The following is a 23,375-nucleotide window of genomic DNA, read 5'->3' on the forward strand; positions in this document are numbered from 1 at the left end:
CAGCGATGTGTCTGCCTGTATAAACAGGCTGCCCGGGCGAACTCTGACATAGTTCACTTGTTCAAATGACATATCACTTGATGTAAATGGACCCTTACTCCAGAGACATTTATCTAAAACACTGATCTTACATAAATGTGGCCCCTAGTGTGTTAGAAGGTTGTTCTTTTAATTTGACCACTAGGTGTCACTATGTTCTTGCTCTCTGCCTCCAATAGGTAGATTCAGAATCATGAGATACTATATAAAGTTCCCAAAGTAGTCCTACATGTCTGCAGAAGGATAGCGTCTACCATAAGAGCGAAGAGCAGGGCGCATAGATTGCGGCAGGCACCTTTCTAGAGCGGTGGGTGGCCTGGTATGATGATGGGTGTCAGACTTTGCCGACCTTTTGTAGCACATCTGAATCATATCTGAGACACTGCTGACTCATTAGCGTAATGTAGCAACAAAGAAAAGACGATTAAATAAAAAACAACTGTTCTCCTCGTCGAGCTTGTCCTGACTTGACCGCAAATTCTTTCTCAAAGTGGGACTCGAAGTTCTGATGGGTTTAATATATTATCTGCAGGAGAGCAGCGCTATCTTATCTGCACGCGGGGAATATCAAACTTGGCACTAAATGTGTGTGCATGGGGGGGGGGGGGGGGTTGTTCCTGGAAAATGGTACAAAGAGAAATCTACACCTGGGTCGACTATTTAAAGTGCACCTGTTACCTATACAACAAGTGGTGTGAGGATTCGAACCCAGGACCCCGGATCCACCATGGCCAGCTGCCGCTCTATATTTATGATGTCACATGTTCTGATGTCAGATGTTGCAAACCAGTAGCTAAATAAATTCAGGGCATGCTGAGAGGTAAGGTTTTGGCAAAATCTGGAGGACCACAGGCTCGGGACCCCTGCACTATGGGATTTACCAAGGACCACTGATCCACCATTACTAGGCTAAGGGTGGGGTTATACATGCAAGTGCCAGTTGTTTTGTGTAAATACGGCCACTGATTGGGTGACGAGTGAGAATTTATTCACTAGTCGCTTTGTTTCAGCTCACATAAAAATAATGCTTGGTTAATCAATTATCATCTTCCAACGACTAGCTAATAACTTTGCAGAGGTGTTCGCTTGTTCTGCGTGTGCTTCCACTGAATGCTGATTGGCTCTTGCCTTCTTTTGAACATTTTGCCCTCTTACTTAGCGCTCATTGGTTCCCAGAAAAAAAAAACTTGAGTGCTCCTCTACTGAACAGCCCCTGCTGGGGTCTCCGGCTGGCTCCGGTCTTCGAAGATACACTCGCTGCTGCGATCTGCCGTTGGTTCGGCCTTCAGTGAGGCACCCGATGCTGCGGCCTCTCGCGGCAGCGAGGGTTCACTCAAGGACTTATGCGCGTTTAGTGGACTTGGCAACCAATACGCGTGTATTACGGAGGGCTCAAAATTTAAAATACACACTAGCCAAAGACCCTCCCGCCCCTAACAAGTCAATGAATGATATTTCGGCCTTATAAATGCTCCAAACAATTTGTTGACTGATCAAGAAACTGAACAAGTGGACAAAAAACACACAAACAGGCGTTCACCCGCTTTAGCCACTGTTTCCAGGGTCCATGCACATGGGTAATATAAAAGTTGTACCCAAGATTCTGGTATCGGACAGCACTCAGTATCCCATCCGTGTGCTGAACCCGCATTGACAAGAATAGGACATGCTGTCATTCTTTTTACTCAGTTCACTGGAAAGGTGAGCCTTCAGGTTTGGGGTAACAGTGCCATCCTGATCCGGACTGTCTAGTCTAATGGCCTGTTTACACGTAACGATTGTCGCTCACAATTCGCTGAAACGAACAAAAGTGAGCGATTATTGTTACGTCTAAATGCGAGTTAACAACTGAATGAATAACGAGTATTGCGCACTTCTCGTCAGTCGTTCAGTTTCATCCAGCATGAAAACCATCGCGGTTTGTCCACTTCTCGTTACGGTTAAACACTTGTAACTCACAAATCTTGCAAGATTTGTGACCGTGTGAAAGCAGCCGTAGATAGTATTAGTAAATTTACCCCATAATGTTTTGGCCTTGGGGGTCAGTGACACCTATACTGGGACATGTAGTTCTAGAACCGGCGGTCTAGGTGCATGGTTACAATTCTAGGCCATAGTGGTTCTCAAAATGGTCCAATAATCACCTTTACTGGAACTGCTAGTCCACCGAAAGGAGTGGCATGGGTACAATATTGTGCTACATTGGGAATGTAGGCATAGTGTCTATGCCTATGCGCCTGCCATTCCAGAACTGGCAGGCGCATAGGCATAGACACTACTGGGATTTGTAGCACTGCAATAGCAGTGGATTGGGTCTACACAGTTCTAGGCTGTGGTGGTCAATGGCAGCCCATTCTGGGTCTGGTATACACTTGGGTAGAGACAGTTCTAAGCAGGTACTGATGCTTGTACTTGTAGTTCACCAACAGCGGTACAATGTATTACCTTGGTTGCAAGTGACAGCCCATTCTGGGACCCGCAGGAGGTTGGGAATAGACAATTCTGGGCCAGTAAGCCCTGTGCTGGGACTTGTAGTCCTCCAATACTAGTGGCAGAGGTAATGGGCATTTCTAATTCATCATTGCTCTTTAACCTTCTCCGGCTTTCTTAGTATGCAGGTCACATGGGCATAATCCGCACAATGTAATCTATTTCCCTTTTAGGGACTTGTGTTTTATGGATAGTTCTGAGGAGCGGAGATTAGTTTTGGGACCCAGTATTTATACCTGGGATGAGGTCAGACACTGCAGCCTATCTGCCTCTCCGCTGCCTGGCTCACACTGTAAATTTTCAAGCAATTATACAAATTGACTTTATACGACATTTGCAGAGGTCACAGCGTAGTATATACATTACTGCTTCCTGGAGCTGCATCAATGGCTGCCGGAGATGGAGGCGCAAGGAATTCTAAGTACCGTAAAAAAACACAAACACGTGTATTCACGATGATATCCTGCAGAGCAAGACGCACTACTGTCCCTTTAAATGCTGTAACATAAACAAGTACAATGTTTAAACACTACGCAAATAAGGGAAATGGTTACAAATGTAGCTACAATGTAACGCGACCTGGAATGGTCTTCTCTTATGTTCTGTTCAGCCATTTCTTGCACTCCTACCCACAGACATTACAGTGCCCATTGGGGGATTTGTCACCCATCTTTCTATAGACCCTGAATAGAACCTAAATCCTCCTTGTCATGCAGAGCTCACACTTTCTGTGGAAGTGTCAGCCTTTCCTACTGCGGCCGTTCTGAACCAGGAAGATCAGGATGAACAGAGTGCATGAAATAGCAAAGCAAATAAAGCTCCAGTAGTCAATGCTGCTGCAGCTCTGGCTGGGAGGTTACTCAGCTTATCGTAGACTCGGCATGCGATATAAAGAGACGTAGATAGGTTTTCTTGCAGCAGAGGCGAAGTGTCAGTTTGGCACCACCTTGCCCTTTTGTGGCCCCCGTAGTAATAGTGCTATATTTGTGGCCCTCAGTAGTAATAACAGTGCTCCCTACTTTGGCCCCCAGTACTGATAGTGCTCTCCATGTGATACCCTGGAGTAATAATAGTGTTCCCTTTGTGACCCACAGTAGTAAGAATGCTTCCCAAATAGCTTCCAGTAATAATAGTGCTGCTCTTGAGGCCTCCAATAGTTATAGTGCTCCCTATGTGGCCCCCAGTAGTAATTGTGCTGACCACGAGGCCCCCAGTAGTAATAGTGCTCCCCTTGTGGCTTGCAATAGAGCTTCCCATTTGGCCTTCAGTAGTAATAGTGCTCTCTATGTGGTCTCCTGTAGTAATAATAATATTCTCTTCATGGGCTACAGCAGTCATAGTGCTCCCCATATGGTCCCCAGTAGTAATAAGAGTGCTCCCTTTGTTGTCCCAGCAGTAATAGTTCTCACCTTGTAGCCCCCATAGTAATAACAGTGCTCCCCTTGTGGAACCCAGTAGTAATAGTGCCCCCCATATGGCCTACATTAATAATAGTGCTCTCCATGTGACCCCCAATAACAATAGTGCTCCTTTTGTGGCCTGCAGTAGTAACAGTGCTTCTCATGTGGCTCCCCTCCTGCCCTCCGATACTTTCATACAGCTCCTGGTCTCTCTCATTGCACTGCAAGGTTCAAAGCGATCAGCTAACTTCTAACTTGATCAGGTTGGTGCCTCCCCCTGCCTTCCATCCTAATTGCACCTGGGGCATGTGCCCCGCCTTTCCCATCCCTGCTATATATTGTAAACCTGCATTGATATACTCTGCTTTTGCAGTATCCTTATCTTATCTTCCTATGACAAGATGTACTACTTTATTACTCTCCTTTATATCCTGCTTCATTGGAAGACTACCGTCCAGCTGTTGCAAAACTACAACCCCCAACATGCTCTGATATCCATAGGGCATGGAGGAAGTTGTGGGCACAGCTGGTTACATTGCTTCTATTGCCTACGCAAAGACTGCAGCAGCTGTCAGGGCAGGATGGGAGTTGTAGTCTTGCAACAGGTGGAGAGTGGTCTTCAAAGCAAACACTGCATAGTCACAATTATACTGTAAACCCATGTGAATCTGTGCACCATCGTCATATTTATGGCGAACGTCTATTAAAATTTGTGGCACTTGACAAATTTTTTAAAAACGGGCCCCAATTTATAAATAATCTGGGAAAAACTTGCTTCCTTCCAAGTCATGCGCTCTCCCCGGACCTTAAAAAAGAGACACCTGCCGCCTTACGCATCTCCTAAGGAATGTGCAGGAGGTTTGTTTCTACCATTCACTGATGGAAGGACTCGGCTTCTGCACTTGTCATGCATCCTAACGATCGCTCCTCTAATCTATCGACCGAGCTGGTGAGAGCTACTGCTCCTTCTACTTGGCTGTGCTCAGTGGATATTGACAGGCTGGTAATGATCATGCTGAGTGGTGTCATTCATACAGACGACATCAGTGTCCTCCCAAAGGTCAAACCCAAACTCCTGTGTCCACTGGGGAGCAGAGAGATGGCCCATCGGAGCCACCGCACAGTTATAGACCTTCATCTCTCTCGCGATATATTGTGTACACTGATGCAAAACTCACTTGGAGACTTCATGCACAAGATTCTCTGGGTACGCTTAACAGAGTGTATGCAACCCATTATGCTACCCCAATCTCCTACCGTTTGGGGTATACAGCTTTGCTGCAGACCTATATGTCTCCTTCGTAACAGACTACAAACAAGCCCTGTGTAGTCTGATTTTACCATTACTTCCCCTGCCCTCTGCTCTAGTATCTATACATTAGGCAGGAGGGGAAGGGTCCTGGTGCAATCTGAACCAGTATCCAGATGTGCCCTGATCCTCCATGATGTCAAAAATCAAACCTGGTAACATTGGAGCATATGCATAAACATTTCTATGACAAAAGTTGCAAATTTGGTGCACATACACAAATTGTGACCTTTTGAATGCCTACTGCATGCCAAGCCCTGCCACTTTCTAAAAAAAATGTACTATGAGGTGTGCCAGAGAGTGCCGGACATTATAGCAGCTCATGGCTGATGTCAACTTTCATCTGGTGCCAGATGTGACAAATGTATTAAGAAACTTGTACCTCTTAAAGGAGCCGTGCCAAGTTATAAAGTTATGCCTATCCACAGCATAGGGCGCAGTGGTGTAATTATAGGGGGTGCAGAGGATGCGGTTCCACCAGGGCCCAGGTGCCTTAGGGGGCCCAGTACTATAAATAAAGCATTATAGTTGGGGGCCCTGTTGCAGGTTTTGCATTGGGGCCCAGAAGCTTCAAGTTACGCCTCTGAATAGGGAATAAGTTTACAATTGGTGCCGGTCCGACAACAGTAATTGAAATGAATGGAGCCGCAATGAGCATGTGTGATTACCAGTTCATTCAGATGGTGACTTTTGGGATCCCTGTTCCTGACATCGGTGGTGATCGCAGTGGCTGGACCCCATCGGTTATAAAGTTATCCCCTATTCTGTGGATTGGGGATAACTTATTAATTTGGCACAACCCCTATAATACATTTGTCACCGGAACACTGGCGCACATTCCACTAAACTCATATGCCCCGCCAGTCTAAGGGCACTTTTACATGGGATGACTCTTGGGCGTTAAATCACCCAACAGACATCGCAGTGATCATTGCTTTCACACAGAAGTGACGATCACTCACTGAATGGAGGTGGAGCATGCCAGAGATCTCTTCCAGCCGCCCCCCTCCGTTCAAGTATGCATACAGTCATTCATAGATGAAGGACTGCCTATTTAACGGGCCGACAGTCACATGTCTTGTTAGTTGAGCTAAAAAGCAAGAGACTCCAACAAGTGAGCGATTCTCGGATTGCTGCTCACTTGCCCCGTCAGGTCCCGTGTGATAGTCCCCAGCAAGATAAACCAGGTAATCCTGTAGATATGATAGCTTTTAATGGCTAACAAAAAGACATGATGTTACTGCGAGCTTTCAGACCTCTTCTTCCTCAGGCATAATGAAATAGATCCGAAGATGCATGCAAATACATACAGCTTGCTGTAACATCATGTATTTTTGTTAGCCATTAAGGTCCAATGCCGACGGACGGATTTCTGCTGCATTTTACGTGGCGGAAATCCGCGGCGTTGTCCCGCAGCTATTAGGCTCTATTGAACCTAATAGCTCAATGTTCACGCTGCGGAATTCTGCAGCCTGAAAGAAAACACGGCATGCTCTACCTGCAACGGGAATATGCGCTGCCAGCTTCCACAGTGGAAGTATCGCGTGAATACGCGTCCCCGCCCACCGCGTCATCCTGCACTGCCTGCACATCAAGTGCTGTGCTGCGTAGGTGCGCCGACCCGCCAGGAGGGACGTGTACAGCGGATTCGGAGTGGTGAGCATGGGGGTTTTGGGGGGTGCCGTGGCGGACTTCACTGCGATTACTCCGGTGACTGATGGCCCATGTAAAAGTAAAAGTGCCTCATTGTTTCTATCCACAACGACTGAAGTGCATCATGGGAGTTATACTCCAGAGATGTTTGAACCAATGAATCAGACCACAAGTAAAGCATTGGAAGGGGCGAGGGGGGGGGGGGGGTACTTACTTTGCGACACTCTGACAAGTTCTGTAACACTGAAAACACCTGAAGTCACAAAGCTGTCTTGGAAGCCCAAATGTCCTGCAAAAGAAAAGCGCAAAAGCAGCAATTAATATTTAAATACGCCGCCTGTTATCCTCCAGCACAACTTTATTGATTTTTATAAATGGACATGAGCGATAAGCACCATAAACAGAGCACTTGGCCCGGCTGAGTTATTGTGCGGTTTGGGTTTTCAGAAGATTCGAAGAGGGATAAAATATCTGCACCTGGAAGGGTCCTTAATGCACCAGCAACGTAACAGGAAATGTGGAACAGAGAGAGTTTAATAACGCGTTACCCCGGATAACCCCGAGTGACTGCTAACACATGGAGAGATCAGGCCGAGGTATCCCCCTCCAGGGGTGAGCACTGAGATCCTTGAGAGATTGAAAGCCCTTCTATTAAGTAACATCTGATCGGGATTATCCCGAAACGCGTTCCAACCAAACTAAATCGCGAGATCCCGTCTCCCTGTCTGAGGTTACATAAGGGAAATCTCACAGCAACAGCTGTTAAACAGCGAGGCTCGCAGCCATGAACACCGCTGCCACGGGAGATGCTGTGGCCTCACCTTTACTCCGGGGTTGGAGACCTCTTTCCATAAACTCTATTGGGGTACAGGGGAGTACCCCTACTCAGTAACCCCTGTTATAAGCTACAGAGGAGAGATGCTAATAAATGTCCGCTCTGTCGTATTTAGTCCAGCTATTTATTTCAAAGATGTTATCTAATACATCTTAAACTGGCAGAATCATGAGTGCAGCTCTGGAGTATAATACAGGATGTAACTCAGGATCAGTATCAGATAAGTAATGTATGTACACAGTGACTCCACCAGCAGAATAGTGAGCGCAGCTCTGGAGTATAATACAGGATGTAACTCAGGATCAGTACAGGATAAGTAATGTATGTACACAATGACTCCACCAGCAGAATAGTGAGTGCAGCTCTGGAGTATAATACAGGATGTAACTCAGGATCAGTACAGGATAACTAATGTATGTACACAGTGACTCCACCAGCAGAATAGTGAGCGCAGCTCTGGAGTATAATACAGGATGTAACTCAGGATCAGTACAGGATAAGTAATGTATGTACACAGTGACTCCACCAGCAGAATAGTGAGCGCAGCTCTGGAGTATAATACAGCCTGTAACTCAGGATCAGTACAGGATAACTAATGTATGTACACAGTGACTCCACCAGCAGAACAGTGAGCGCAGCTCTGGAGTATAATACAGGCTGTAACTCAGGATCAGTACAGGATACGTAATGTATGTACACAGTGACTCCACCAGCAGAATAGTGAGTGCAGCTCTGGAGTATAATACAGGATGTAACTCAGGATCAGTGCAGTTTAAGTAATATATGTACACAGTGACTCCACCAGCAGAATAGTGAGTGCAGCTCTGCAGTATAATACAGGATGTAACTCAGGAGCAGTACAGGATAAGTAATGTATGTACACAGTGACTCCACCAGCAGAATAGTGAGTGCAGCTCTGGGGTATAATACAGGATGTAACTCAGGATCAGTACAGGATAAGTAATGTATGTACACAGTGACTCCACCAGCAGAATAGTGAGTGCAGCTCTAGAGTATAATACAGGATGTAACTCAGGATCAGTACAGGATAAGTAATGTATGTACACAGTGACTCCACCAGCAGAATAGTGAGTGCAGCTCTGGAGTATAATACAGGATGTAACTCGGGATCAGTACAGGATAAGTAATATATGTACACAGTGACTCCACCAGCAGAATAGTGAGTGCAGCTCTGGAGTATAATACAGGATGTAACTCGGGATCAGTACAGGATAAGTAATATATGTACACAGTGACTCCACCAGCAGAATAGTGAGTACAGCTCTGGAGTATAATACAGGATGTAACTCAGGATCAGTACAGATAAGTAATGTATGTACACAGTGACTCCACCAGCAGAATAGTGAGTGCAGCTCTGGAGTATAATACAGGATGTAACTCAGGATCAGTACAGGATAAGTAATGTATGCACACAGTGACTCAACCAGCAGAATAGTGAGTGCAGCTCTGTAGTATAATACAGGATATAATTTAGGATGAGCACAGGATAAGTAACGTATGTACACAGTGACTCAACCAGCAGAATAGTGAGTGCAGCTCTGGAGTATAATACAGGATGTAACTCAGGATCAGTACAGGATAAGTAATGTATGTACACAGTGACTCCACCCGCAGAATAGTGAGTGCAGCTCTGCAGCATACTACAGGATGTAACATGTAACTCAGGGTCAGTACAAGATACAACGTATTCCAAAAGTAACTAAACATTCTTTACACATTAATATATATGTGGTCTTCAGAGGTGGACATACCTTTTAAATCTACACTGCGGGCTCAATAATGTGATTACTATGGAGGATGGTGACTGATCTACACATAATATTTCCTGATCTTGACTGCACAAGTAAAACACAGCAACTTCCTACCAACTAGGCAGACGTCTATTGTTCGGCTTCTAAGACGGCCCAAATCCAGTGCAAAATGTATTCAAGAAATCCCAGGAAGGGAAAAAAAAACGCCTTCCCGCAATAAAGGGGAATGAATTATCCCATCCAGAGCATGTCGTGTTCCTACAATGAGGGAACACTTTTAAGACTTTAAATTCATGTAATACAATTCTTGGCTGGATCTTTCCTGTTGAAAAGGCAGAATGGCGGTTATTGAAAAAAAGAGAAAAGGGGGCAATATTTGACAACTGAAATCAGCATAACCTTTTTAGAGCCGCAGTCATGGATGACTGTCCTCTGACCCCGAGAGATTATGTGGGGATTTCAATAACAACAGCTGGAAGTGGCTATGTATGAATAGAAAACTCCGTTCTGCGGCCTCCTACAAAGGGCTCGACAATCCCAGGCCAGATCTCTATGTTCATTGGAAAGTGTTTCCCGGTCCTGGCTTAATAGGGTGTAATAATGCGAGTTTTGCTCACCCAGCTCTGCAGCAGCCCAGATGAGTTTGCAATGTCACTGACGGATTGCTGCAGTGAAGTTGTCCTATATGAAGTACTGCATTTGCCTTTGTGTAAATCATAGGACAAACAGGATATTAGCGGAGACTGATGCAATGCACGGAGCCACCAGCTACAATGCAAACTCAACCAGGGGTGGTGCTTAACTGTGAAGGTCCCACGCGGCATTGGAGGAGGTGGATAGAATTGAGTTTAACTATAAAGATCTGTTAATGTCACTAAAATCAGTTTCAAACTACTCCTAATTCATGGCTGCATGCAACACTGAAACTGTGGATGAGGTCCCATTATTAGGACTTTTGGGATCTTTTCTATTGAGCTATCCTCAATTGGTCTTGGGATCGGGATCCCTGTCGATCAGCATCACTGTCAATGTGGTCAGCGCCAGAAGCAGATAGTGCTGTTAAGATTGCAGCAGCCCAGTTAGGTACTACAGGCACAGCTCCCATAGAATGGGAGTTGTGCCTTTGGTATCAATTCAGTCCGCTGCAATACAGACAGCGCAATCTGTTTCCAGCATTGACTACATTGACAGTGGTGCCAAAAATCAGTTGATCCCCGCAGGATCCTGGGGATAGGTCATTAATAGAAAAAAAATTCCATTCACATCTGCATCAGTGGATCTGTTTGGGACCTCCGGTGTAGAGCGGTCCAAAATTCCACTACGCCATCCAAGTGAATGGCAGACAGCATAAAGAGCCAGAAAGACCCCATTATAGTCAGTGAGGTCTATCCTGGGTCATTTGGTTCCATCATAGACTTATCTATTTGGGCTTTCATAATGGTGTAGAAAAAATGTAACCCAAATGGACCGGACCCCTTAACACCAATCTGAGGTTACATTCTCATAACCATATTTTAGTGCCCGTGTTATGGACGAGTATCCTGTCCCATTTGTGTTAATAGACCCACAGTTGGGCCGGGACACTGAACAAACTGTGACCCATCTGAAACTAACCTCAGAAAGATTCCTGTAAGGCCACCTTGAAATATCTACAGCCCTGCCCTCAGAATTCCCTTCTTACTAGTACAAAAACATCAAATGGAAACATGACCATAAAGACCCCACAGTGTGCGATGAGAACAGCTTTGTGTCCCGATGGCATCCATTGTGACATATTTCGTAGTCGGACACAAAAATGTTGCATGGCTCACCTTGATGACCAGCTATGCACACAAGGCATGGGGACAGAACATGTAGTCGTGACACAATCCCTTTAAGAAAAAAGTCCCTCCCCTTACAAAGCTATGTTTATGATAAGATCTCTTACAACAACCAATCAGAAACCATCTGGCCCAGTTTAGATCCAACAAGTGGAATATTCAGCATATTCAATGACATCAGTTCTCCAAGAGGTTAAAGTGAAATATCAGAACTTGCAAGTTAAAATAGAAAAGACGTAAAGAAATACCCAATAAATTTTGCCGGCAACCCGAGCTGACGAGGGACTAATTATGCACATTAACGAGCCTGAAATTCCCAGTTCAATTTGAATTTCATTTCCCCATGTCAGTTTATGCAAACACCACAATCTCACAAAACCTCTTCAGTTTTCATAAACGGAGCCAGCAGAATTCTTCGGAGCGAGATCTGGAGGTGTAATGTAATGTAATGGCTTACAAGTGACGGGGAAGGGAGTACAGAAGGACGCATTACGTGCCGATGCTTGTGGCTCAGAGTCTGGGGTGAAGTCCTTGAGGGCTGCAGGCCTCGTACACCATAGTTGTCCGAACACTGGATGATGGTGGGTTCAGGCGACTCCGTGATGCGTATGGTGGCGGCTCAATATACCGTGGACAGATGATGGAAAGAAGAATTGGATATACTGTATTCCAATGCCCTATCCTTTTGTCCCCTGGGAGATACACTGGTGCTAGAGCTGTCTGGCTGCGGCTTACCTCCCTAAATACATGAACATTCATGTGTATGATGGAGCCAGGGGAAACAGCTGTCAGACAAACGATCGTTGTGGAAGTTGTATGGGCACCTTAACTGAGGTCCATGAGCCATAAATTGGGCATATTAGGTGTATATATTAAAATTCCATTAATCCAACATCAATGATCTGCAAATCCTAATATTCTGGCAAAAGAATCCCATGACGGATTATTATAAATAATTATCTGATAGTCTGGCACTTGTTCTTCCAGGTCGGATTAGGAAGCAGATGGGAAGTCCCACTCTATAACTCCATCCTGAACTCCTTCTATGGGCCCCAGGGCCTCAATTCTCACCCTACTGTAAGGAGCATTCCGATCTAGGCCAAACATGTCCGAAATGTGAACGCTACTCTAAATGAGGTGGCCGAGATTGCAAAAACAGCCAAGTATGGCTGAAATATGTTGTTTTCCTGTCTTTCATAGTGTTGCATTGTTAATGGCATTGACTTCTATGGGAATTATGGAAACAGCGTAGCAAAGGCTGCGTGGTTGTTTCCATAATCTCGACCACTCCCAGCCACCTTGTATAGCAGGAACAGGGGCAACGGTGGGATAGGTGTGGGTCCCAAAGGTAGGACCCACACCTACAGGAACTTTATGGAACTCTGGATATACCATTAAAGTCACTGCTGGGAGTACCCATTAATTACTGATTAGGCTGCCAATATGCAAACTATATACCAGTGCCAGCGCTGGCGTCACAATTACATTTCCACCAGATTTATGGGCAGTTGTGAATGTTAGTGGCATCATGTTGCATCAACATTTACATATATATGAGTAGAGAGTCTGACTACTGGTAATTACATGAAGAATTATTCTCATCACCTTTCATTACCATGATGCCAATAGTATCACTACAAACACCCCACTAACCGGCTGCAGAGGATCTGTCGATAGCATAAGTGTGTCTTAATTTGAGTTTCAGTAGGCCAGCATTATTAGAATTGAACAGCATTGTAGAAGTTTATTTATTTCCTCTTACCTGTAACAGCGCCACATCTGTACTCAGGTTGTGTTTGGTATTGCAGCTCAGCCATATTTAAATAAACTAAAGGTGTTCATTTCGCAGTGGTGGTGCCCGGTATTGCATTTCAATCCAATTAACTTGAATGGGATTTCGTTGCACTTAGGCAATGTCACCGATGGTAGTGACATCACAGGCCAATGAAGAGTATGCAGAGCTCATCCGACAGCCCTGGCCCCTTCAAACAGCTGATAGGTGGTTATGTCATAAGTCCCTCATCAAGCTCATATTTCTGACCTATCCTGAGCATAAGTCATCAATATTTTTTTATCCTAAAAAAAACCTTTAAGCTGAGCTGCAGTACCGGACACAACCCCTGGACATTTGTGGCGCCGTTTCTGGAAGACAGCAGTCATGTTTTTCTTATCCAGTAATAACCCTTTTAAATACTTTCCATTAAACAAGAGTTAAACTAATGAACTGTTCGGAGTAATTACTATTTTACCAATATATCTGTCACTTCCAGACAAGCGGATTTGCCAGGGTTTGGCTCCCAGCATCTGCAATACTCTGAGTTTAGATCTGCTTTATGTATAACGCCAAGTGTGTGCTGCCAAACAAGTGCCAATTATAATGTTTGGGAGAAGAAAATGGAAAAAGTGTGAGGACTTTTAGTGCAGAAAATCATTCTAGCAGCAGAAACACTAGGAGGTTACAGTGAAGGGTTTGGATGGGGTCACTCATTAAATCACAGTGACTGCTGCACTACATGATATTGGCTTTTAATAGCACTGCTGCAAGAGTCGTGCCCGGGCGCTCCAAAAACTGATAGATTTGTGTAAAGCCTCCAAACGGCAAAATTAAACCAGGAGGATATACAGATAAAGTAATGTAAATAGCTATACACAGCGGGCAGGGTAAGGACAGATGTGAGGGGTCACTGGTGAGGAGATACTGAAGAGAAAGGACATTCCTCTCTACAGTAATGCAACAATGACACCAGACTCACTGCAGCCAGGAGGAGCTACACCCATAGTCACGGAAATAAAGGGTTTTAAATGAAAGATTTGTAGCCCATGTTATAACCCCAATATGTTGGAATCTGTGCAGATTTGCCTGGTTCCATAATGAAGAAAACCTATCAAAGTAATATCATTCTAAAAAATACTGCGCCCTATGTACAAGAATATATCTACTATAATACTGCCCCCTATGTACAAGAATAAACCTACTATAATACTGCCCTCTATGTGCAAGAATATAACTACTATAATACTGCTCCTATGTACAAGAATATAACTACTATAATACTGCCCCCTATGTACAAGAATATATCTACTATAATACTGCCCCCTATGTACAAAAATATAACTACTATAATACTGCCCTCTATGTACAGGAATATAACTACTATAATACTGCCCCCTATGTACAAGAATATAACTACTATAATACTGCCCCCCATGTACAAGAATATAACTACTATAATACTGCCCCCTATGTACAAGAATATAACTACTATAATACTGCCCCCTATGTACAAGACTATAACTACTATAATACTGCCTCCTATGTACAAGAATATAACTACTATAATACTGCCCCCTATGTACAAGAATATAGCTACTATAATACTGCCCCCTATGTACAAGAATATAACTACTATAATACTGCTCCTATGTACAAGAATATAACTACTATAATACTGCCCTCTATGTACAAGAATATAACTACTATTATACTGTCCCCTATGTCCAAGAATATAACTACTATAATACTGCCCCCTATGTACAAGAATATAACTACTATAATACTGCTCCCTATGTACAAGAATATAACTACTATAATACTGCTCCTATGTACAAGAATATAACTACTATAATACTGCCTCCTATGTACAAGAATATAACTACTATAATACTGCCCCCCTATGTACAAGAATATAACTACTATAATACTGCCCTCTATGTACAAGAATATAACTACTATAATACTGCCCCCTATGTACAAGAATATAACTACTATAATACTGCCCCTATGTACAAGAATATAACTACTATAATACTGCCCTCTATGTACAAGAATATAACTACTATAATACTTCCCCCTATGTACAAGAATGTAACTACTATAATACTGCCCCCTATGTACAAGAATATAACTACTATAATATTGCCCCTATGTACAAGAATATAACTACTATAATACTGCCCCTATGTACAAGAATATAACTACTATAATACTGCCCTCTATGTACAAGAATATAACTACTATAATACTGCCCCCTATGTACAAGAATATAACTACTATAATACTGCCCCCTATGTACAAGAATATAACTACTATAATACTGCCTCCTATGTACAAGAATATAACTACTATAATACTGCCTCCTATGTACAAGAATATAACTACTATAATACTGCCTCCTATGTACAAGAATATAACTACTATAATACTGCCCCCTATGTACAAGAATATAAGTACTATAATACTGCCCCCTATGTACAAGAATATAACTACTATAATACTGCCCCCCTATGTACAAGAATATAACTACTATAATACTGCCCCCTTATGGAATAGAATGGGCCTCGTGTGGCGCAGAATGTTAAGGTAGCAGAAAAGCAGTTCTTAAGCTCTGGCTCAGCCTAGGCGTCAGGCATGACTCGTTGCTCGCACCAGGGGACTTCACCTTTACCTACCTACGGAGTACCCGTGTAACTCATATATGCACCACTGTCTTTAGTCTTTGTTAACAACAATGGAAGCAGCAGAGAGGTTTGCTCAGTTATTGCTAATTTTAAGCACCATCTTGCTCGGTTTCTAGACCCTTCCGGAGTCCCTTATGATGCAGTCCGGGTTCTTCTGTACGACTTTCTTGTGCCAACTCCAGTTTTCAATAAGGATTTTCAGATTATATTCCCTCCTGTTTAAGAATAACTAGCAGTTCCTTCTTAGTAGAATTAGTGGCAGGTTAGTAAAAAGAAGACGTGTCCCATTCAGTCTGCGATGTGCAGTAACCTAATAGCTGCTTCCTCCTTTACAATATGAGCGGGCTGTTCTATCGTGATATTAGTGATGTACATTATACTTTATTTTTATCAGACCTGTAAAAAATTGCAAAATTCCCCAACGCGCAGTGAGACCCCGCTGTATGACCTGACACTCAGGGAGGAATGTCAATGGAGAATCACAGCCATGGTAAAGACCCCATGAAGACACCTGTCTGAGATTCTTGTCCAATCAGAACTTCCAAGCAGACGGTGGAGGGACAGCTGAGGCTCGACACACATGGGGGTCATTCTATTTCACAATGCAAATCATACAGAACATCCCTTAACAGCTGAACAATAAATCTAGATCAGGCTACAGACAGTGCAAATGACGAGCTCCAGATTGTATGCAGAAGGTATGCTCAATGCCAGAAGGCTGCTCTGCACCTTACAGCACTTGCCTACATTGAATATATGCTGTATGATTTTCCCCACATATGCAGATAAGTTGGAGCTTATTTACCAATACTGTCTAAATGTTAGTCTTTGGGCTCATTCACATGCTGAGTATAATGAGTATACGCTGAGTATAATGCGCGCAATTTTTTGGACAAGCCAGAAAAACTGTCCAGAAGATTCTTAAAACACATATTAAGCGCGCCGTATGCACATTTCGGTCTGCGAATTTACAGTGTATTCAAATACACTGATAACTTCCATGTTTCTACCTATTGGCAGTTTTTTGCGCACATGAATTTGCGCGTGTAATCAAATGCACAAAATCCCATTGATTTTGTATGTAAATATGCAGTAAATATGTAGGTTTCCTGTTTATTTCCTGCATATTTACGAACACCTATTAATTTCAATGAACAATTACGGTGCGTAAAAGGCACCAAGATCGGACATGCGACCAAAAGTTGCATTGAAAATACGCAGTTGTGAATTAAGCTATTGAAATCACTGGGCTCTAATCACTGCATATTACGTGGAAAAAGAACATTTCCTTTATACACCACCTCAATGATAAGTGAACGTCTATTTTCACATTTTGTAAATATGTGAAAAACTTTTTCAATAAAAACCAAAAGTTCAGTAAAAAAAAAGTACGCGCATAATACGTAGAGCATTTACGTTTGTGTGAATGAGCTCTAAACGTGGTGCAAAGCATGTAAGACAGTTCTCTGGCATAATTTCCACCAGAAAAGTGTCATATTTTGAATAGCGAATAAGGCACATTAGGGCTTATTTATAAATAAAGGCGTAATTTGCTCCGATTCTCTATTAGTTACTGACATAGACTGAACATGAGTCAACAATGTGATGCAGCAGCCAAAAAGGAAAACACAATTCTGGGATGTATTAAGAGAAGCACAGAGTCTAGATCACGTGAGGTCATTATCCCCCTCTACTCTTCCTTAGTCAGACCTCATCTGGAAAACTGTGTCCAGTTCTGGGTAAACTGGAGCAAGTTCAGAGAAGAGTTACCAAGATGGTGAGCAGTCTGCAAATCTTGTCCTATGAGGAACGGTTAAAGGATCTGGGAATGTTTAGCTTGCAGAAGAGAAGGCTGAGAGGAGACTTAATAGCTGTCTACAAATATCTGAAGGGCTGTCACAGTGCAGAGGGATCAGCCCTATTCTCATCTGCACAAGGAAAGACTAGACGCAATGGGATGAAACTGAAAGGGAGGTGACACAGATTAGATATTAAGACATTGAGGGGGATCAATGAGTGGAACAGGTTGCCACAGGAGCTGGTGAGTTCTCCTTCAATGGAAGTGTTCAAACAAAGGCTGGACAAATATCTGTCTGGGATGATGTAGTGATCCTGCACTGAGCAGGGGGTTGGACCCGATGACCCTGGAGGTCCCTTCCAACGCTACCATTCTAGGATTGTATGAGGTGTAATCTTTGCCATATTTATGAAAGAAGTTAATGTAAATGTGGTGAATATTTAGAAGCATTGGAAAAACTACTAGATACACCAAAATGTGTTCAAATGCGCCTAATTTTGGCAAAGTTTGCTAAAGAGATGCACGCAGGTCAGGAAAAGTCAATAGAGGAGGCATAAAAAGTTGGGATGTGCCACAATTTATACCAATTTGCCAAAATTCACCTAGATAAGCCAAAATGAGAATTTGGTCAAAATTTCCCCCGGAGTGCGTGCTGAGGTGATGTTTACAGCGAGCGTCTGGATTCACCGCCGTATACAGAATATTATCCCACTAAAATAATAAAAAAATGTATCAAAAGTTTATAAAAGCAGGAGCAATGCAAGCGCCAAAATGATGACATATGCTCCAAAAAGAATGCTTAGATGTGATATGGGCGGGCATGGAGGCTCTAGTACCCTGCTGTACCGCCTCTAGCTTGGATACAAGATGTGATACAGGCAGGCATGGAGGCTCTAGTACCCTGTTGTACCACCTCTAGCTTGGATACAAGATGTGATACAGGTGGGCATGGAGGCTCTAGTATCCTGTTGTACCACCTCTAGCTTGGATACAAGATGTGATACAGGCAGGCATGGAGGCTCTAGTACCCTGTTGTACCACCTCTAGCTTGGATACAAGATGTGATACAGGTGGGCATGGAGGCTCCAGTACCCTCTTGTACTGCCTCTAGCTTGGATACAAGATGTGATACGGGGGGATGGAGGCTCTAGTACCCTGTTGTACCGCCTCTAGCTTGGATACAAGATGTGATACAGGTGGGCATGGAGGCTCTAGTATCCTGTTGTACCGCCTCTAGCTTGGATACAAGATGTGATACAGGTGGGCATGGAGGCTCTAGTATCCTGTTGTACCGCCTCTAGCTTGGATACAAGATGTGATACAGGTGGGCATGGAGGCTCTAGTACCCTGTTGTACCACCACTAACTTGGATACCAGATGTGATACGGGCAGGAATGGAGGCTCTAGTACCCTGTTGTACCGCCTGTAGCTTGGATACAAGATGTGATACGGGAGCATGGAGGCTCTAGTACCCTGTTCTACCATCTCTTGCTTGGATACAAGACGTGATATGGATGGGCTCTAGTACCCTGTTGTGGGGACATTCCTATGACCCCCTTGTGTGTGCGGCTGAGCATTATCCTGCTGCCTCTTGGAAGCCGCCATGAGAGGAGCACATGTGGCTGCAGGACGTCCTGAACATATCGCTGAGCTGTCATTGTCCCTCGTACCTCTACTTGGGGTGACTGACTGTCGTATGGGATGGGCCCCCAGACCGTCACCCCAGCAGGGGGCAGTATGCCACTCCACAACAAAGGCAGGACTGAGACGATCAACTCGAGGTCTCCAGACACAAACATGGCCGTCGTTAGCGCCCAAACTAAACCTGGATTCACTCCGTACCATTCAGTTTCATTGTTCATGACATCACTGCAAACAGAGGCGACGGTGGGGATCAAGGGCCGTAGACATAATGGGCGCGGTGAAACCAAATGTCCCTTAGCCAAGCACCTGGAAATGGGTCCAGCAGACACAACAGCCTGTAAGGATGGCGCCACCTGTCTGTGGATGCTGGACAATGAAACAGTTGGAGCTGCTCGTGCTTGTGAGACGCTCCTCTATACTGGTGGTCTGTTGGGGGTCCTGAGCGCGGTCGCCTTGTGAGCCCCCATGCATCCACTGGTCCCAACACTTCCTAGGAGTCTGGTCAGAATATCATTGTGTACTTGCTGCGTGCCGATTTGCGAGACCATCGCGTGCGGCGCACCTATATACGCAGTCCTGTGAGCCCGACTTGACATGTAACTGCATGCCGAGTTTTGCAGCTAAATGACAACTTCTCCCGGGTGCCGGATTGTTTCTGACAGACTGTATATTTATAAACACACACAATGTTTACGTTACCTCTGATACAAATATTAGCCAAGTTGAAACATAATCACTTCTAGATTCCATATAACCAAGTGACCTTATATCACCCGGGCCGCTCAGGTTACATGATACAGAGCTAATGAGAGGCTTATAGGTTGAATCACTTCTGCATTTCTCGGTGGCAATCCGTCTGAAGCTTCAGAGCTGAATGTCCAGCCTGCGAGCACCTGTCAGAGTGTGTCTAGTGGAACCAAAATAATATACAATGTAACAAACCCGAACATGAGACGGGAGATGGCTCTGCCGCATGTACGAGTCTAATATATATATAGCTTCTACAGACAGCGGAAATAAACATATACCGTAGTAACAGCGGCAGCAAGCCCCCGATCCCAAGTCAGGTGGAATTTATGGCCCAGGGCTCTGTTCACATCAGTAGGGCTTCGTTTGGAACCTCCGTTACTAAATTCCATTAATATTTTGGGTGAAATAGCATAAAATGCTGCGCTATGTTGTCTGGGAAAACTAAAAGGACCCCATTATAATCAAATGGGACTGTACAGCGCAGTTAAAGGGGTTGTAGCTTGTGGCACAATTTCAAGTTATCACCTACCCACTGCTGAGACCCCACCTAACTCAAGAACGGGGGTCCCCTGTCCTCATCACTGCGAGATTACTGCACCCCATGCAGTCAGGAGGAGGCTTAATGAAGCGCTGTAGACCAGCGCTCTATTCACTTCCAATGAGGCCAACGAGACACCCGAGTAGCATCCGCTCGGTTATTTCCATCAGCTCCATTGCAATTCTCGGCCAATGCTCAATTCGGGGTGACATCACTACGGGGGCAAAACAGACCCCCGCAGTGACAGGAGAGCAGGACATAGGAGTCCCCTTCTCAAGTAATCCTCCTAAATTGTGGATATGGATTATGGTTGAAATTCTAGTACAAGCCCTTTAATTTTGGTCATTAGGCTGTGTTCACATGGACAGGCGCAATATGGGTCACAGACAGGTGTAGGTGTGGTGTCCAGTGGGAGTTACACCTGAACCTCTCAGCAGGTGTGCGTCTGGCCCTATGAAAAGTTCTGCAACTCTGTAATACACTACACATCTTAATTAAGCATCATTCTCAACATTAAGGCTTGCTGTCAGTGAACTGTAAATGTGTACAACCCTAATACCTCTCACAGCTGAGGTTTTGCTATAATTGTATCCAGTCTAGACAATCCTCTGTGGGCGAAATACAAATATTTGAGACACCAAGGGGCGCAGGTAAATGGTAAGAAAAAGCTGCAATTAAATGTACTGATCGCTGGCATCAAGAGACCCGGGGCACCAGGTAAAAGACCCAGGGCACGTATTTCTGGTGCCGTATTTCTGCTCGCAACACAAATCTTCTTCCTGTCCTGATTGTTGCTACAGTGTATCAGCGCAGGTAAAATGTATCAGTCTGGAGTCCAGCTTGTGTAGCTCTTAATTTGTTGTCCAAAGTGGATACAACTGTAACAAACGCTCAGCTGTGAAATGTATCAGGGCTGTAGAGGTTTTGCAGACTCAGAAGACATAGAAGAATGTTCCTATTCACTGACAACAAACATGCAAATGAGCTCTCCTAAAATAAAGCTGGAAAATTGTCTCTCTAGTGCCACCTATTGGAAGGTAGATATAAGTCCACAAGTTTTGCTGCTTAGGACACTCTCACAGAGGAGTTGCATCACTTTTGTGAAATTGCGATCACAAGTGTTTTCCGTTGCTTTCCATGGGAAACATTACATTGCACTCGCATGTACATCGCATGGTATGCGAGTGCCATGCGATAGTATTTAAGGTCCCGTTGAAAACAAAGGGCGAGGCGTTTCGAAGGAACGCCAAAAGATAGAACATACTGCGATTTTTGAGCGGAGATGATCGTAGTTTACCTAAAATAGGATCAACGCAACTCTTTTTATGTCCGTTAAAGTGACCCTGCAGATGTGGAGAAACAAAGATGGCCGCACCAGCTTCTCCATGATGCACCCTGTGTATTGGTATCCATCATAAGTCTAAAACGCTACACCTGCTGTGATTAACTAGTGCTGCCCCCATGGGCAATGCTGGCCAGTCAGAGAAGTATGTAGTGTCTTAGACTACCGATGCATAGTAATGTACAGTGGGCATCACATAGTCGGAGAAGTAGTGCGGCCATCTTTACTTGTCCAGATCCAGAGAGTGACTTTACGAACTGTCTCATTATCCATTGCTTTGCTCTCTACTGTATTATAAGCAATCTCTCTTTCACACTGCCGCCCATTAAAAAGTGCACGCCTCACTCGCTGTTCCCCTCTATGTCACTAAGGGGCACAGTCCAACATTGAGCAACGTGTGACACTGCAGCGCTGTGGTCTCCCAGCTCAGGGGGTCAGAGTTGAGTGGCGGTCTCGCCCTCTTGCTGGTTGCATCACTGACAAGAATCCTCTCCGGCTGCCAGTTAATGTTCCTGACTTCTCATCCCCACAATGATTCCCGACAAGACCCTGCTAACTATGTAAAACTATGCTGACGATTGAACTGTCTATACAGGGGTCCGCTAAGAGCTGAACTGTGCATTAACGGCTCCGACCACAAGTGCATCTGCCTCTCAACAGTAAATTGCAGCTAAATTATGTATCCAGCCATGAAAGGCGAGCCTTGTATCCACTCAGCAGCAGGTGTCTGCCGCGCCGCACCGTCCATTACCGGCTCCACCAGCAAGAGATCTATTGACCTGACCTGTCCTCCCTATACCAGCACTGACCATCGGCAAGAACTTGGGATTACCTCCGGGATGGGCATATATTAACCCTTTAGTAATGAAATGGCCTATGTTAGGAACTCATTGAATAGCAAATATAAACATTAACCTGAGCTGACCTCCATATCTGAGAAAGCAGTGTGACCACCAATATGGCCGCCATCACAGCTTCCATCGATCGCTGCAAGGACTCGTTCACATCCCCGCTTTTATCTTCTGTTTAGCTGTTCTCTCTGCGATGAGGGTGAATGGAAGACAACAGTTTAATTTGGGTTCCCGTTGATTTCAGTGGGTACAGAAGTGCTGCGGTTCCGCTCCCTTTGCCTCTGGTCCGCTTCATTTCCATTTTTTAAATGCAAATAATAGCGCAGGCGGCTGCGCCATTGTTTCCACAAAAAAAAAATCAGAAATCAAACAGAAGGGACACTTCGTAATTTTTGCTTTTACTTTATAGCCAATGGATGATGGAAGGGAACGGGAAGGAAGCGAACCCTTACGGCATTCCTACAGAGTGGATTTGGTGTGGATCTTCCACAGTGCAAAATTTGCACCAAAATCGGCACCATTGCTGCAGGTTTAATCCCTCTGATGCCGATCCACAGCACAATCCGCCACGTGTGAACTCGCCATTCATTCAGCTTTCTGATATTTCAAAATAGGTATGTAGTGATTTCCTCTCGGTTGTCATATCACTACAAGCTCCGCTATTCAAAAGTCGGGA

General features: G+C 44.4%; 1 protein-coding gene across 13 annotated transcripts in view; it reads right to left on the reverse strand.

Annotated features, from left to right (window-relative positions):
• NFIA (nuclear factor I A) overlaps nt 1-23,375 on the reverse strand; it is a 305,334-nt gene that overhangs the window by 103,674 nt on the left and 178,285 nt on the right. For all 13 annotated transcript variants that reach the window (XM_066597741.1, XM_066597745.1, XM_066597739.1 and 10 more), the window contains exon 4: nt 7,106-7,180. In XM_066597741.1, the coding sequence (XP_066453838.1) occupies nt 7,106-7,180 (75 nt within the window). The remainder of the gene's footprint in view (nt 1-7,105; nt 7,181-23,375) is intronic.

The sequence above is a fragment of the Eleutherodactylus coqui genome, chromosome 3, assembly GCF_035609145.1.
Source record: "Eleutherodactylus coqui strain aEleCoq1 chromosome 3, aEleCoq1.hap1, whole genome shotgun sequence".
Lineage (NCBI taxonomy): Eukaryota > Metazoa > Chordata > Amphibia > Anura > Eleutherodactylidae > Eleutherodactylus > Eleutherodactylus coqui.